General features: G+C 38.7%; 1 protein-coding gene across 1 annotated transcript in view; it reads left to right on the top strand.

The window, feature by feature from the left end:
• RORB (RAR related orphan receptor B) overlaps positions 1 to 16,677 on the top strand; it is a gene marked incomplete at both ends in the record, with an annotated part of 61,955 nt that overhangs the window by 25,954 nt on the left and 19,324 nt on the right. Inside the window, one exon of the mRNA XM_082843383.1 lies at positions 15,971 to 16,092. Coding sequence (XP_082699509.1) covers positions 15,971 to 16,092 — 122 coding nt within the window. The remainder of the gene's footprint in view (positions 1 to 15,970; positions 16,093 to 16,677) is intronic.

Raw genomic sequence — 16,677 nt, 5'->3', positions numbered from 1 at the left:
GGACAAGCCTCAGTTTCCTTCTGTGTAAAGGCAGAGGGGTAGACCAGAAGACCTCTAAGCCTCTTGTAAATCTGAATTCAAGAATTCTACGTGGGAATAGAGTCTGAATTACTGGCAATAAAATAAGTGTAGTCTGGAATATTACAGAAGGGCAACAAATAAGCCCCTCTGAGCAGGGCAAGTCCCAGGCACAGTTGCATCGGTTGCAGACCCTCCTGCTTCTGCAACATCCTTCTTTAAGGAGTGGTCTTCAAGAGTGCACTCTCTCTTCTGACCTGTCGCCGCTTTGTTTTACCGTGTTAAGCTTAGGAGTCTGTTAACCGTCTAATCAGTTGATTTTATTAACTAATTGCCATAAAAATATGGATGTAGGTTTAACACATTACCCTCCTGGGTAACAGAGCTGTATGTTAACAGTAGCCCGGAGGAGCTAGCAGGCAGTGGCTACAGCAGGCTTCACGCAGTACTCAGTGCACAGGGAAAGCAGTGTGGAGCTCGGGAGTCTTTGAGACTGCCATCTTGCCCTGAGAGGTGGCAGAAAAGAGTGGTTACGCACCAGGCTACCTGAATTCAAATCCTGGATCGTCGCCTGTTATTTGAGCTGAAGCAAGTCTCTCAATCCTGGTTTGCTCATCCTGTTTTTTGGTGTTTTTTTTTTCTCAAAAACTGTTAGCTCACAGATCACACCGTTGTTGTAAGAATTAAATGAGTCAATACTTGTAAAACAGAACCATGTTTGGCACTCCGCAAGTGCTCAGTAACTCTGAGCTGTTCTCACTTGCCCACCACGTGTTCAATCACCTTCTCTGTCTAAACTGTGAGTAGGAGCCTAAAGCCTACGAGTGTTTTAAATAAAGTTGATGTGAACACATAACGAAGGACATGCCATATGTATCTTGGCTACTTCTACCATCTGGTTGAGGAAGAAGTGACGTGACACAGTTATAAAACCTGAAACTCTATTTTTCTCTCTTAGCAATTCAGCCTGTGGCAGGGAGTAAAGAAGTGGTTGACATAGCACCTGTGACGACATCCACAACTGAGAGACGTAGAAAACTACACATCAGCTCTAATAACAAAAATATTCATTATGTTGCTCTCCTTAACCTGTGACTGTGTCGCAGGCACTTCACACACATTTAATTTTCACAAGCATCTTATATGATAAGTAAGACTATTACTTCCATTTTACAGATGTGGAAACAGAGGCTCAGAGATGTCTCATGACCTGCCCAGGGTCCTTTGGTTACTAAATGATAGAGGCAACTTCCATTCCAGGCTGTCTGATTCTGGAGTCCTTGTGCTTATCCATTGTCCTGCTACTTGCTATGGGTTTAATATTCACAAACTGCATTGTCAATCAATAGGGGACAATCTGTTTAAGTGGAGTCACTAGGTCTTTCCAAAGGGACATGTTAAAAGGAAAAGGAAACAGGCACCATTTTTTGCTTTTATCCTACTTAGTATCTAAGTTCCTGAGTTTGCTATTGATTGGGAACACATGTTTAAAACATACTGAAACAAAAACAATTGTTGGATGATCTGATCCATACCCAAAAAGGAAAGACTTCTAAGAATGCAGAAATCACAATTTCTTTGTGATTTAGAATCAGTAGGAGGTATTACAGAAAGAAAACTACAGCCAGAAACATGAAGTTCAAGTAACCCTACCCAGGTCATTCTCCTCCTGGCCTTGAGTCTATTCCTCTATGAACTAGAGAAACTCCAAATTCATCCAGATTTTCTCCACAGACATTGACCCCAAAATGAACTAGCATTTATTTTTCTTACTTATTTCAAGATACTATTAGTCTTTAGAGATCTCTAGATCTGCCTTAAATTTTGGAGAGTTCTTCCATCAGACTTTTAGGGATGCAATTAGGTTGTTCTCCTAGTGCTCTCAAATTTAGCAGGCTCCTAAGCCTAAGTATTGCCTTGGTTCCCATTTCGTTAAAACGGCAATGCCATCTAGTGGCCACAAACTCCTTCGAGTGTCGAATGGAGGTACTTATAAGAGCCACAACAATGTGATGCACTATGCTTTCCTGCACGATCCAAAAAACTGTCACTCATTTCACTAAAACACTGACTCCATAACAGTCTAATTGGGCAGGAGGGCATCAGTGGTGTAGCACAGCAGTTAAGAACTTTGGTTCTGGAGTCGGACTGCCTGAGTTCAAAACCTCATTGTTCCTTTTCCCTCAGGCAGTTTACCCAACCTGAGTCTCAGTTGTAAACCTGAGATAATAATAATCCCTACCTGTGTGTGTGGATTAAATGAGTAAATATTTGAAAATTCTTAGAACAGCTTCTGTCATGCATAAGCCTCATCATTATTATTAATCAATATAATTGATATTATAATGGTATTAATCTCATTATTAATAACATTCTTGGTCATTACCTAATTACCTGTTATGGAGCCCCTAATGGTGCCTAGCAATATTCAACTCTTATAACAACCCTATTATGCCTGTTATGTAATTATTCGTATATCCATTTTACAGATGAAAACATTGAGGCTCAGAAGTTACAAAACTTGTTAAAAGCAAAGTAAGCATGTGAACCCAGGTCAAAGTAACATCAAAACTATATTAGTTAAAATAGTTAAAAACTATTTTAACTATGTTTCTTCCCATCAAACACAGGGAGCCCCTCCCAAGTTAATGGCATTCCCACAACAAGACTTGCTTGGTGTTTGCTGCCTACCTGACGTCCTACTGGGCGCTACAAAGGAGCTTACAGAGGGTGCACGCTGACATTTTGACTTGAGTTGATTAACAAGGATCTATACTAATCTGGCTGGTGACAAGTTGTCATAGAAAGAAGCCTGTGCTGACAAATATAGAAAATGTGGGGAACTCCCTGGCAGTCAGTGGTTAGCACTTGGTGCTTTCTCTGCCAGAGCCCAGGTTCAATCCCTGGTCAGGGAACTAAGATCCCGCAAGCCACACTGTGTGACCAAAAAATAAAATATAAAACCTTTTAAAAAAGAAAATGTGATTTTAGCCACATTCTGACTGCGTGAATTGAGGCTATATCACACGAGAGATTTTTTTAACATCACTCTTGGCTGCTAGAAGTACTGATCTGCTTCCTCTCGTTTCTGAGAGAACAATGAAATTGTACAACCAGATCATGATTCTGATTGGGCCATTGTAAAAGCAGATTAAAAAAACCAAAAATACAAAAAAACACAGTTTTTGGATTAGCCCATACAGAATACAGTCTTACAGTTTTGAAATTTTAATAAAAATGCATGTTTAGGAACCGTAAAACAATACTAGCAACAGCATGCAGATCCCCAAAAGTCAATTAGTTGAGTGTTATGAGTCAGGAATATTCCTCCTGAAAAACCATTGTCTTTCTAAAAGTGCACGAAAGGAACTACAGACTTCTAGGTTCAGGAACCCTAATAATAATACCTTATGGATAGACAGAAACAGAAAATGCCTTCATGCACATTAGCCAATTTAAGCCTCCTACCAGTGCCTTCAGGTGGGAAGTGAAGAAATCATCCCATTGCGCAGATGAAGAAATTAAGGGTCAGAAAGAGTGAGTGATTTTCCCAGGCACAGAGTTAGTTATGTGGTAAAGCTTAAGTTCTTATGTAGCTCATTCTACTACTCTACACTTCCAGGCATTCTTTCAAAAACATATTCTTTTTTTTTTTTAACATGTTTATTGGAGTATAATTGCTTTACAATGGTGTGTTAGTTTCTGCTTTGTAACAAAGTGAATCAGCTATACGTATACATATATCCCCATATCTCCTCCCTCTTGCATCTCCCTCCCACCGTCCCTATCCCACTCCTCTAGGTGGTCACAAAGCACCGAGCTGATCTCCCTGTGCTATGCGGCTGCTTCCCACTAGCTGGCTATTTTACGTTTGGTAGTGTGTGCCAGGCACTCAAGGCAAGGAGAACACGGTTCCTGTCCTCACCGTCTAGGAGGCAGGCATGAAAATAAATAACTGCAGTTCAACGCCATGTATTCTAAATCCCGAGCATGACGATACCACAAACTCTCCTGCAGGTGAAGAAGATGGGGGGTATTGCTTACTCTGTGCCACAGCTCTTTTCAGGAATGTTTTATTCCCATAGTCTTGGGACTTGAAAAGAAAATGTGGGTAAGCAAGGAGGAAAGCATGAAACATTTCCAGAATAATATGCTTGGGTTTCTCAAAATCCCATAGGAGAAAACACCATAAAATAAGAGAAGGGCAAAAGGAAGCTGCAAATTAATATTTAGGCATCAGGTTTAACTGGGTTTAGCAGGAATTTTACTTCAAGCTGGCATGGTGGAGGTGTTATATCTTTGCAAATAAAATTTTGCAGTGGTTGGTGGCAGGGAAAGGAAGCTGGCTATAGGAAGACTGGCAAACAAGCAGAGAGAGAAAATGGAAGGTTGTGTTTTTGCTCCCCCACTATAGCCCTCAGATGGGTTGGAGGATTCTGCAGGACTAATACTCTTAATGAAAGCTTATTTAAGCTCAAAGATGATTGACAGTGTATCCATGAGGTACCAGACAACAAGACAATTCAAACAGCCAAACAACATGCTTTTAAAAACAGGGAAAAAATCCATCAAATTAGTTTCAGTGCTAAGGGGATAGATTGCCTTTTACAAACATTATCTGAGTTTGCTGTTCAGTAATTTTCTCTCCAGATAAAGACAATGAAATCAATGAATTCATTGATCCCTCCTGTGTAATCTTCAATGTAGACTTACTTTCATATTCCTTTTGTGGTCTATTTATGGAGCCTGGAATTTTAAACATCAAAAATAGAAATAAACCTCTTTTTTTTTTTTAGCAAATTCATCTATTACAGAAGCTGAGTATTAATAGAGGAGATTACAAAAAGGGATTGGCCTAAAGGTGATCTAATCCCTGTAATGTACTATTTTTTTCATCAAGGCTACATGGACACATAGAAGGTATTTCTAGTGATGTTTTATTGGGGGAAATTCTGTAAAAGTTGATGGTGTTTCAGTTGTTATTTTTTAAGAACCCCAAGCAGGTGCTATGGTCATAAGACAGCAGCTTCAATGATATAGGCTTTTACAGGTAAATATTTTACAACTGCCTAAACCTATTAAGCATATTCAACTACTCATTCAGAAATGGTACAGAGAATAGAATTTAACTCCAGCTATGTATTTCCTATGTCCCCTGGTGGCACCTTTATCAAATACAGGTAGGCATTCAATTTAGGAGCAAGTACCTAGGAAGTCATTAAAATGAACGAAAGTAGACTAAACTAATGAGGAAAAGCATTCAAGCAGTAAGGGACCTGAAAATCCAGTGTCTTAGTTCTTTCTTTCTTGCCTTGAGGGAAGACATCTTGTGAACTTCCATTGTCATCTGACACCCCTGTCACCTTCACCCAAACACAGGTCCTATGCAGGCAGTTTAGGGAAGGGACATTGAAATTGGGACTCCTGATGGCTAGTTCACATACTAGCCATGTGAACTTGTTCAAAATTAGTTCAGCTTTCTGGAGCTCTGTCTCTTCATCTGAAAAATAAGGCAGATGGGCTCAGTGACTTTGAAGGATTATGGTTCTCCCAACTCCTGGTGGGAGCTTTGGCCATGTGCACAAATATTCCCTTTGTTCCAGCCACTTCCCAAGGAGAAGGGTAGGGTAGTGGAGAGGAGGGGAGGGGACTTACAGGCAACTAGGCAATCCTGACCGATGCCGAAACAGCTGTCTCAAGGAGTAGGACCACACTCGGGAATTTCCATGGTGTGGAATGACCCTGTCAACTATAAAGTTAATAACCACAGTCACATCAGAAGTGTGCACCAGCCTCTTCTCTTCATCCACACTCCTAAAAAAAAAAAAAATGAACATCAAGGACAGCCAGGAGCTGATCAGTGAGAGGCTGGTGGCCAATCTCAAACCATCCCTAGTTCACGTACAAAGTAAAGAGTGAGCCGCTGTATGGATACTTCAGGGCAAATCGACCTGTCCTCTCTGGCCCACTTCAACCTGACCACCTCCCCAAAGCCCTCTTGAAAGAAAAAGGGGGACAAAACAATAAAGATATGGTCTTGACTGAGCCCCAGGCCTACCCACATCACCTTGGTCACTTGAGAGGGATTTACCTGACTCCTCTGAAATTTTCATACTACCTTGTTCTCTGCTTTCCATAGACTACATCCCAAGAGGCTGCTTATTTCCAGAATCCTGTCTTCTATCTCAAAAAAAGAAAAGATCTTTACCATGGTCACAACTATAGTATTAACTAGTCCATGGCCATGAATTACTCTGGAGCATCCTGGGACAGAGGACACTATAGTTCTTCCCTAGAGTCATTCAAATCTGTATCTTTCTAGATATCCTTTTAACAACCTGAAAAAGATGTCTTAACTCACCTAGTAATATGTTGTAGTCACTCTACTGTCGTGCTCAATGCAATGATTCTCCACAACTGGAATAAATGGCATAATGTATACAAAAGTACTTTGTGACCAGCAAGGCTCTAAACATATATAAACATGATTTACACTATAAGTAATACACACATATATGCTCAGCTGAAGTACTTATAAACCTGCATATCTATTTATAGTACCTGTATGCAGATTAACCACTATATGCTTGTACCTCTGTCAGTACAGCTTTCCTTATGTGCTAGCATTCACTGGATTAGGTAAATCTTTTAAATCACCTTTTCTATTTTGAGTTGAAATTATGCAAAACTGATCTTCCTCAGTAGACTTCCCCTGGAGATGCTAGTTTGGGATTAATTTTTGACTCAGAATTCAGAACTTCCTAAGAAGATTCTAAAATCCACCAACCAAAAAAAAAAAAAAAAATGCTATTGGGAAGCTATTGGAAAACCAATTCCAATTTATGCACTCAGTTTCAAAAGCCATAGTAGATATGAAATATTCTGCAGTAAGGAAGAGGGAAGGAGATTTCATGAGGTTCTACCTATGACTTATTGAAGGAAGGAATGTTTATGCTTATAAGACAATCTCTGAAACAGCCCCACTGTTGACTAGTATTTCCCGCATTGCAAGCTTGACACTTAACTCTTAGAAAGAGCTCTGAATCACTTTTCCCCTGCCTGGGGTGAATAGGTACTGCTTTAGCCACATTTTCAAGCACCTATTTGGGGAAGAGCTGGGTGGGGTTAAAATGCCACATAGGCTATGGGACACAGAAATGTCAATTGATGGCCAGGTTGATGGAACTTGATACACTTTGGTTTTCATTACCATGGTATACAACCAACTTAACAGGCTCTCTCTGCCAACCAGTACAGGATTTATTTCTGTGATATTTACAAATGTGGGGAAACCTGTTGGAAATGTTTCTAGCTGGCAAGACTTTTTGTTTATTTTATTCTAGGATGTAAGCTATAGATAAGGATATATGACGATATATCCTTACTACTGAGAAGAAATTTATTATTTAAATCTGAGCCCTATTTATGCAGACTATTGTGGAACTGCTGTTTGGTTTTCAGACAGGTTTGCTCCAGGAACATTTGGTGCTAGACTATTTAGAAAACACTTATTTTAAAGCATTAGTCAATTAAATGTATTATTTAAGCAATCATTACTTTTAAAAATTTAGATTAAATGTTTGAAAATGTAAAAATTGCCTCCAAAGATTTCTCCTGAATTAGTTCTTCCTAAAGGTCAGAATTATATTGGCTACATTTCCAAAGGGGGGGTAAGGTTGGGGAGGGATTGCTTCTGTTTAAATTAACGGTCAATCCATATGTCAACAAAATCCAAATAGTAAAGGTCAGTCCTAATGATGGCCGTGAGCAATTTCCGTAATTAGGTTTTCATCATCTGTGACCCGCTAAGTGTCCTTTGGGTAATGTGTGGAGGTGTACTTTTTATTTTTATTTTATTTATTTATTTTTTGCGGTACACGGGCCTCTCACTGTCGTGGCCTCTCCCGTTGCGGAGCACAGGCTCCGGACGCGCAGGCTCAGCGGCCATGGCTCACGGGTCCAGCCGCTCCGCGGCATGTGGGATCTTCCCGGACCGGGGCACGAACCCGTGTCCCCTGCATCGGCAGGCGGACTCTCAACCACTGCGCCACCAGGGAAGCCCAAGGAGGTGTACTTTTTAAAAGAGAGTAGGGAAATATTTTCATGGGCTCTAGATTATCTTGTTTTTGTTTGTTCTAAGACACTTCAAGTACTTTTAAGACTGTGAGCTGTACTCCCACCTTCTGTAACTCTGCAAGACTTCTCCCTCGTGAGTCAAAAGAAAGAGAAATTCCTATTTAGCCCCTTAGACTCAAGTCGCCATGCTTTTACACAGCCCTTAGAAAATATCACTGCTGCCAAATCTTTCTATGGATAGAAAATCAAACCCAAAGAAACTAAGACTTTAAAATGTTAAGTGACTTCCCAAAGGGCGTGAAATAAAAGGCTCAATGGAGTCATATTGGCTTCCTCCATCCTACAAGCTGCTTTCCTTAAAACTCACCAATTCTAGGGCGTTGAAGTACGTTGATCTTTTCTGATTGTTCTGTGAAGGAGGTCTTTTACTATGAAAGTTAGCTTCAAAAGGTAATGTTTTTATACTATATTCTTAATTTTCTTAGCTAGTTTGAAGAAAGGCAACTGTAATTTCCCCAAAACTAGACGTGCACTATTGCAATGAAACAAAACACTTGTGATCCAAGACAGCTTTCCATTATTAAATTATTAAGAAGGCACCCTCGTAGATAGTTAATTTGTTTTGCTGTGTATGATGTTTTTTCCTTTGGATATACTCTGCTTAAATACAAATGCCCTATGGTTTCTTTCAGTTTTTCTTTCTGCTTTAGTTTCAGTTTTCTTACTTCCTATTACAGTACTCTCACCTGAACTTCCTGAAATTTGATAAAATTTTATCCATTTTATTTATTAATCTGTTCATTCAGTCCTTTCCCAGATATTATTACTTGTAGTATTAATCTGATTTTTCTCACTGCTTTTCTCTGTGTTCATATTTTATTGAGTTGTGTTTTATCACATTTTCATCATTTTTATAGTTAGTAACAATCTTATATTTTGTTAATATATTTTTCTGAAGCACTTTAACAACATTTTGGTTCAGATCTACATGAAGTAAAACTCAGTTATGCCATTCTCTGATGTAATAATTGGCAATAGAATTTGTTTGAAAAGGAGACCAGAAGCTTTCCTAATTCACTGGTAAAAGAGTAATGAGTGGTTGGACATTGAAACTGAGCCAACAAATAAGTTATGGGTTATTTATGCCCCTAAATTCTTCTTTAAAAAATTTGAAGAACTTAAATGCTGAAAATATTACCTCCCTATTGAGGCTATGGATAACTAATAGATGGCTGTTTTAAGCTTAAATATTGATGTTTTTATGCTGGTAGCACAATTCTATTTATGCCCCCAAAATCATCATCTCTAAATAGAGATTAGAAAAATCAGAAAGGTCTCGAAAGTAACATTGTCCTCTCTGACAGTCATCTGTTACACACTAACCAGCAGACTTGTTCTATTTAAGGACCAAAAACGTATAAAACTGATAGTGTGTTGTCAAAAAGACAAAACGCACACTTGGTTAAATGTTTCACCTTTAAACCAATTGTTCTAATATATTAGAGTTACTGCCTCAGAGTGTGGATTGTGAGGAATCTTGATATTCTGAAAACCTAATGCAGGCACTTAAAACTTGCCTTCAGCAAGTCCATAGAGATATCCTGCCATTAATTCAAAGCGAATCCCCTAAGAATTTCCCTTTCACACTAGTAGTATAAACTAAACAGAGAATTGAGCAGTTCTCTAGATCCTTAAGGCAAGTGATAAATTAAAAATTCATTAATCATTTTGATTGAGGCTGAGATATAGTGTTATAAGAAGAATACTTCCAAGTTTAAAAAAAAATCCCTTATGGAGGAAAATGAATAGGGGGTATAGTTCACCAAGAAGAAACCGTCCTTTCTCATGAAGGAAAAAAAAAAAAAGGAGGGGGAGGAGAAAGAATTAGGGACTTCAGATGCAGCCCCCTCTAGTGCTATATATAGCTTTGAGTCTCAGCTTTCTGGCCTTGATACAGTTGGGCCACGGGTGCTCTTGGTAATAACACTGAAAGCAGCAGTTTTTAAAGATATACTCAACTTTCCCCGCTCCCAGGATGTGGGATTCTAATGAAACCACCCGTGCAATCCGTGTCTGAGACACTGTAGCCTTTGGAGAGCGCCATTTGCTGAAATGTCTAGTGAGAGCTAAAATAAGCCCCTTTGGTGGAAAAAACCCGCTGAGTGGTTGAAATCAGAGCTGCAGAAGGTCACTTGCTATTTTAGTAGCTGCAAGCTGGTCCACATTTTATAACATTACAGTTATAAACAAGAAATTGTCACCTTACTTGTCAGTTTACTTACTTTTCACCAAAATAAGCAGATGTAGCCTTTTTTCTACATAGTACTAGGCAATTTAGATGACTTCTTTCCAGACTTTGCTTTTCTATATGAATTAATACTTAACAAAATTTATTTTTCATTTATTTCTTTAATATTACTTCAAAATATTATTTTTACACAATTAATTTACACAAAATATTATTAATATTTACACATGTCATGCACATCTCAACCACCTGTAAATACCTTAAGGAGGGACTTCCTTCCTACTTCTTTGATTTATTCCACAGATCACAGTGATGATTGATGAATCACAGTGTGGGCAGGGAGCCAAGGTTGCAGAGAGAGACAGGAGACCCAACTAATTTCTGGAATTATTTAGATACAGTCCATTTGGAAATGAAGGAAGGAGGTTAGTTCCAGCCCCAGGGTTCTACAATTTTTGCACACACAATTGAGAATTACCATCAATTTTATTCTAGTTTTCCCTTCAAAAATTTAATTTCTCTCTTCTTATTGCCTGTCATAAGTGGACTTAAGACTACCCCTAAAGCTTCTAGGGAAGTGTAACAATTTTAACAATATTTTTCAATATTTTTCATCAAAAATGATAAAGTATATTTGCCTATATCAATTATTTTTTAAACCTCCTTATTGAGATATAATCGACATACAAAAATCTGTCTGTATTTAATGTCTACAACTTAATGGGTTTGGAGATAAGTATACACTCATGAAACCATCACCACAACCTATGCCAAAAACATATCTCTATATCAATTATTTTAAAGATTTCTAGGATTATTCTTTCATTTGAATCACATGTTATCATTTCTATCTCATAAAGTTACTTAATACATGAAGTTACAAATTCTATTAATTAGTTATAAGTCTTGGGCTCCAATAAGCCTTCCTTCAAGAATAGTATAAGGGTCAAAGTCTAAAAATAAAACAGCAATTTTATGGGGAAAAAAAGAGATGCAAGACAAAGTGAGAGCAGGATATTTTTCATGAAATTAACGAATAGAAAATGAGGATCATGGACTTACTCTTAACCTATAATTACACACCCAGTTTTCCCTTGCCAGCATCAGTGTTTACATTTCCCCTCATCATGACTGAAAAGGAATGACTGGACTGAGCATATAAAATTGTTCTTCTCATTCCTTGTTGTTGTTTTATTAACTATCAAACAGCCCACATACTCTTAGTGAAATGGACAAAGCTCTGTCTCACTGATACATACGGAATCTTAACTACTGAGAAGATAATAGCTGCATTTTCAGGTCCACTTAAGAAATCTCTAGCCTCATCCCTGGTCTCAGGAAAAGGAGAGTGTAGAGTCCATGGGCATCACCTCTGAAGGTGGTAGAATCTCCCATCATTCAGTCATTATTCAGTCATATTTCTGTTGCACCCATTATCCCAGCACAGTGCGTGCTGACTCCTTCTTCAACATGTGCTTTCTGCAGCCCAAGCTGGTTAAAGGATCCGAAACTGGGCTCTGAGAAGCAACAGCAATCCAAATCAGGGAAACGGATGAAGGGTGTGCGATTGCCCAGAAAGATTCCAGATCCCCTGCTCTTTTACCTCAGTCTTTTTGTCTGGACTTTCTCATGTGGTTGGTCCCTAGAGATGACAGCGTTTACTATTACCTTTTCTATTTTTCCAGGCAAGGACTCTTGAAAGTTCCTTTGGCTCCCAGCAGGAACTCTGCATACTGTATTCATTGTCTCTCCCTTTTGTCCCTTCTTTTTAAATCCTTCTCCCCTTTTCACAACTGCAGACTCTCAGTCCAAGCAGACCATCTCCTCTGATGTTCATGCATCTTTCTAATCGACAGAATGAGCCTTCAGGCCTTGCTCCCAGGGGACCAAGTCTAGCTTTACCGTGTGGTTTATTGACACACACACCCCCCCCCCCAGCCTGAGCCTTGAGAGGGTCAAGCCGGTTTTTGCACGTGGCTCACCTTTGCACTGCAGACCCGTGAAAGGAAGTGGAGAAGGATCGCTCCTGCTACTGCTGCGGCTGTGTCTTAGCTTTCATTGATATATGTCTTATGTCAAAAAGAGATTTGCCTTTTACTTCTCACCACAAGGGTATGGGAAATAATTGCCCATGTTTAATGTTAAAGCCATCATGAGTGCTTAGGCTTTAAGATCATCAAACAAAGGGTCAGTCTTAGCTTTCTAAAATCCTTTGTCAAATAAAGCAGAAAACGAGGGGACGAATGGATGGATGGATATTTTCAACATTATCTTTACTAACTCAACATTGGCTGAGTACCTACTATATTTAATTCTCTCTCTCTCTCTCTCTTTCTCTCTCACACACGCACGCACGCACGCACGCACGCACCCTGCTGGTCCTATGCATCCTCCTTCAGAATTGTCCTGAATCTGGCCCCTCCACTCTGACTCTGTCATTCTCACTTGTTCTAGAAGCTCCTCATATCTTGTCTGTATTTTTCACAACAGCCTGATTAATCTCACTTACTCCTTAATGCCATCTCATCTGCTTTGCCATGGCCAGTATCACCCTTTTAAAACAAAAAACTGACCATGTCACTCTCCTGCTTCGCGGCTTCCACTAGCTCTTAATCGCCTACAAGGTAAAATCCAAACTCCATGGCCATGCTTATGCAGCTGTTCCGTCTCCAGTCACAGTGTCTATCCCTAGTCTCTTTGTCCCCATCTCTTCAATGCACTCTGTATTGCAAACACTACAGACTTCTTGCTGGGAAAGACAGAGCTGATTTCAACGCCATTTGTTAGCTCTGTAAAAATGGGTCTAAAGTCACTCACTCTTTCTGAACCTCACTTTTTTCCTCAAAGGGAAATTGTTTGTAAAAGGTAAGGATTGTAAAGATGTACCGTTTAATGTCAGCAGTTATCTAGCTCAGAGCTAATTTTCTCTCTGTGCCTTTCCATCATCCCCTCTACCCGGTGTCCGTCTTTCTCTTCATGTGACAAATTCCTGCTCAGACCCAGGTCAACAGGTATCTTCTCTGTGGATAGTTTTCTGCCTCCCTCTGACTGAGTTAGTTACTTTCTTCTTTGGGCTTCCACAGTAACTCAGGGCATTTGTTACGTCATGATATGACATGATATTAAGATCCTGTTAAAAAAAGAAAATGTCCTTTTTTAAACTCTGTACCTTAACTTGGTATATAATAGCTTCTCAAAAAGTATTTGTGAACATGTGAATGAATATATGAAGGCACTGTGCTGGGTTCTGCAGTCCATCTCTTGAAGAACTCACTATCTTGAAGGGTATAGAAACATCCATTCAAATAAGCACAGTGGGAGTCTGACTGGAATAAAGGTTCAGCTGGGGGGTGGAATTAAAGTGTAATGGCAGCTGGCGCTTCTACATGGGACACTGGGAAGCAGGGAAACCTTCTCGAGGAATGGCCATCTGAGCTGAGTCCTAAAGTATCCATGTGGATTTAACTTTCAATTTTGCTTAATCTGCCCACATGTTTATTATGCCCACTCCTCATACCCCAAAGAACCCTAAACTTTGGTGGCAGAAGGCCAGGGAATTCTTAAACCTTGGCCAGCAATTCTTAGGAGATATTGTAAAGGAACAGATAAAAAGTTTTTCATAGTGCAATTTTGAGTGCAATTATAATTTTGCTTCTAAACCCTGAAGCCTGTAAATTACTGACAAATCGGTATATCTTTGAAAATGAAAACAGACTACACCAAGAAGATAAAGGTTTGAAAACTATAGAGCCATAAAAATCTTATGTTTTCATTATATACCTACTGAGGAATAGATACGTTCTTTTAAGAGTCTAAGTAATTAGACTGCCCAAATGAAATTGATAAATGATGAACCATGACATACCAATCTATTTTAATATGATGTATAGAATATTTCCTGCCCTTTTTTACAACATAGGAGGACGTTCAATAAATTTTTGAATATAGGATTTTTTAAAGAAAGGATTTTTATAGTATGATAAGCAATGAAAGTCTAGAAATGCTCAATGCTGAATCCAATAGAGCATAGCCATAATCATAAGTTAGCATTTTGTAGCATCTTCTACATCCATCAGTTTATAGTTGTGATTGAACAACTTTAATAAATATCGAAATATCTTCCTTCAGTAGCACTGATTCCAAAATTAAATAGCTCCGTTTCATCTCCACTGGGTGGTCAGATTCCTTCCCTGATGAAAAACTATGTAGAATGTCCTAATAATGACAATCGTGGCTACCATTTATTCAGTGGTTATAATGTGCCAGGCAATGGATATACGAGATTTTTTTATTTCGAAGGTGCATTAGAAGCTTAAGCTTACATTTTTTATTCTCTACGTTACTAAAACTCAATTTATTTCACTCCATATATACCAGAAGCTTAGCAAGGTAAAAAAAGAAAACAGGACCTGAGTACTGCTTTGAGAATTACCCTGGAGAAATGAAATATTGCTATTTAGAAAGAACAGAAATTGCATTTAAACTGGCACCACCTGAAACACAAGAAAAACTCCATTTCTATATGAGTCAAGAACAGTTACCAGGCAGAAAATTTGGTCATCTTCATTCTACTCATATCCCACTTACAGAATTCCTAAGTACAGAATTCCAAGATGTCACCTTCACATGTTCAAATAGCAGAGGGGGGATTATGAGGGGACCTTCTGCCAGCTCTATCCCACTTCGGGGGACTCCCTGCAGGTTGTTAAGGAGAGCTCTTATGTCTGGTTCTATTACTCAACTTCCATACCTCGAAACCCAAAATAATCGATATTTAAGATACAATACTAAATACAACGCATTTGGAATAAATGGCCCCCCCAAATTGATTGTGTTTATTTCTACTTTTTTAATGAGTAAAACCATTTCCTCTTTTTTAACTTTTTCAGGGAAAAATTTTATCTTATGAAAAATTTGAAAGAAGAATATAAGGGCCCTCATGACCCAGCTTCAAAATTATCACCTCATGAGTCCATATCATTTCATCTCCCTCTCACATTATTTATGGAAGATATCTACGTAGTTCCAAAGTAACATCTACAAAAATAATACCATCAGAGAAGTCTGGCTTCTATCCCTGTGCCCCCATTCTCTTCTCTTTCCTCTATAGAAAACTATTTTTTTAGATTATTGTTTAATCCTCCCTTTTTAAAATATAAGCAAAACATTTATATTTCAATTCCTCCTTTCTGAGATAAACACTGGGGATCTAGTGATTTTCCAAATATTTTAAAGTTTTTGGAGTTTACACTGACTGTTACAGTGTGACAAGTGTTACAAGACTGTGAGTGGACTTTCAGGCCAAAAATCAAGAAACATGGTACATGGTAATTTGTATTTATTTTAAAAATAAATATCTATTTGAACACTTTAAAACTTTAAAACCCCAGTTTTGTGACCAAAAAGAGGAGGAAAAGGCAGTTAATTTTGATAAAAAGACTGAAAATTGAAAAAAAGCAGTAAAGAGTTTGTCTGGAGATTTTTAAATAGATAGTAATGTTAAAGACATGCTCATACAATTGGAGTATCTCCAAAAGGCATTCCTACAGGAAACACATTAACAGCAGGTTTCTTTCCGCAGAGTGGGATTTTATTCACAAACCCTCAAACTGATATTCTTTCTCATAGATCGAATTGCACAGAACATCATTAAGTCCCATCTGGAGACATGTCAATACACCATGGAAGAGCTACACCAGCTGGCATGGCAGATCCACACATATGAAGAAATTAAAGCGTATCAAAGCAAGGTACTCTGGGAAACTACAGGAAAGTTTTTCTGTGATTTCTCTGTTTCTGGCTTTTTCAACCTCTGCACTGTTGCCATTTCAGACTGGACAATTGTTTGCTGTAAGGATTGTCCTGCACATTGTAGGATGTTTAGCATCATCCTTGGTCTCTACCCACTAGGTGCCAGTAGCATCCCCTCACCCATAGTTGTGACAACCCAAATGTCTCCAGCTGTTGCCAAATGTTCCCTGGGGGGCAAAACGACCCCGATTGAAAACCACTGCCCTATTTGAGTGACTGGGGAGACTGTGCCCACATCAGGTGATTTTAGGACATCTCATAGTGGTTTCTTGCAGCCAGGCAAGGAATAGGAGCAATTGAAAAAGTCATAGCAGGAATAATAGCTGCAAACTCACACTACAAAGATATGCAACAAAGCATTCTGAATGTTTTTTCTTACCCTACATGTTTAAAAAGGACCAAAGGAAAAAGGGACAACTCACCCTACATTTTTACTGTTATTATTATGATTATTTTTGTGTCCATTAGAGAAGGTTTTAAGAGAAGAAATTTGTTGCTGTTTTTGTTAATTAATTTTCTACAGG

Source organism: Leucopleurus acutus (assembly GCF_964270905.1).
Source record: "Leucopleurus acutus genome assembly, chromosome: 7".
NCBI lineage: Eukaryota > Metazoa > Chordata > Mammalia > Artiodactyla > Delphinidae > Leucopleurus > Leucopleurus acutus.
Note: the sequence above shows the minus strand (reverse complement) of the source record. Positions and strands in the feature narration are given on the sequence as shown.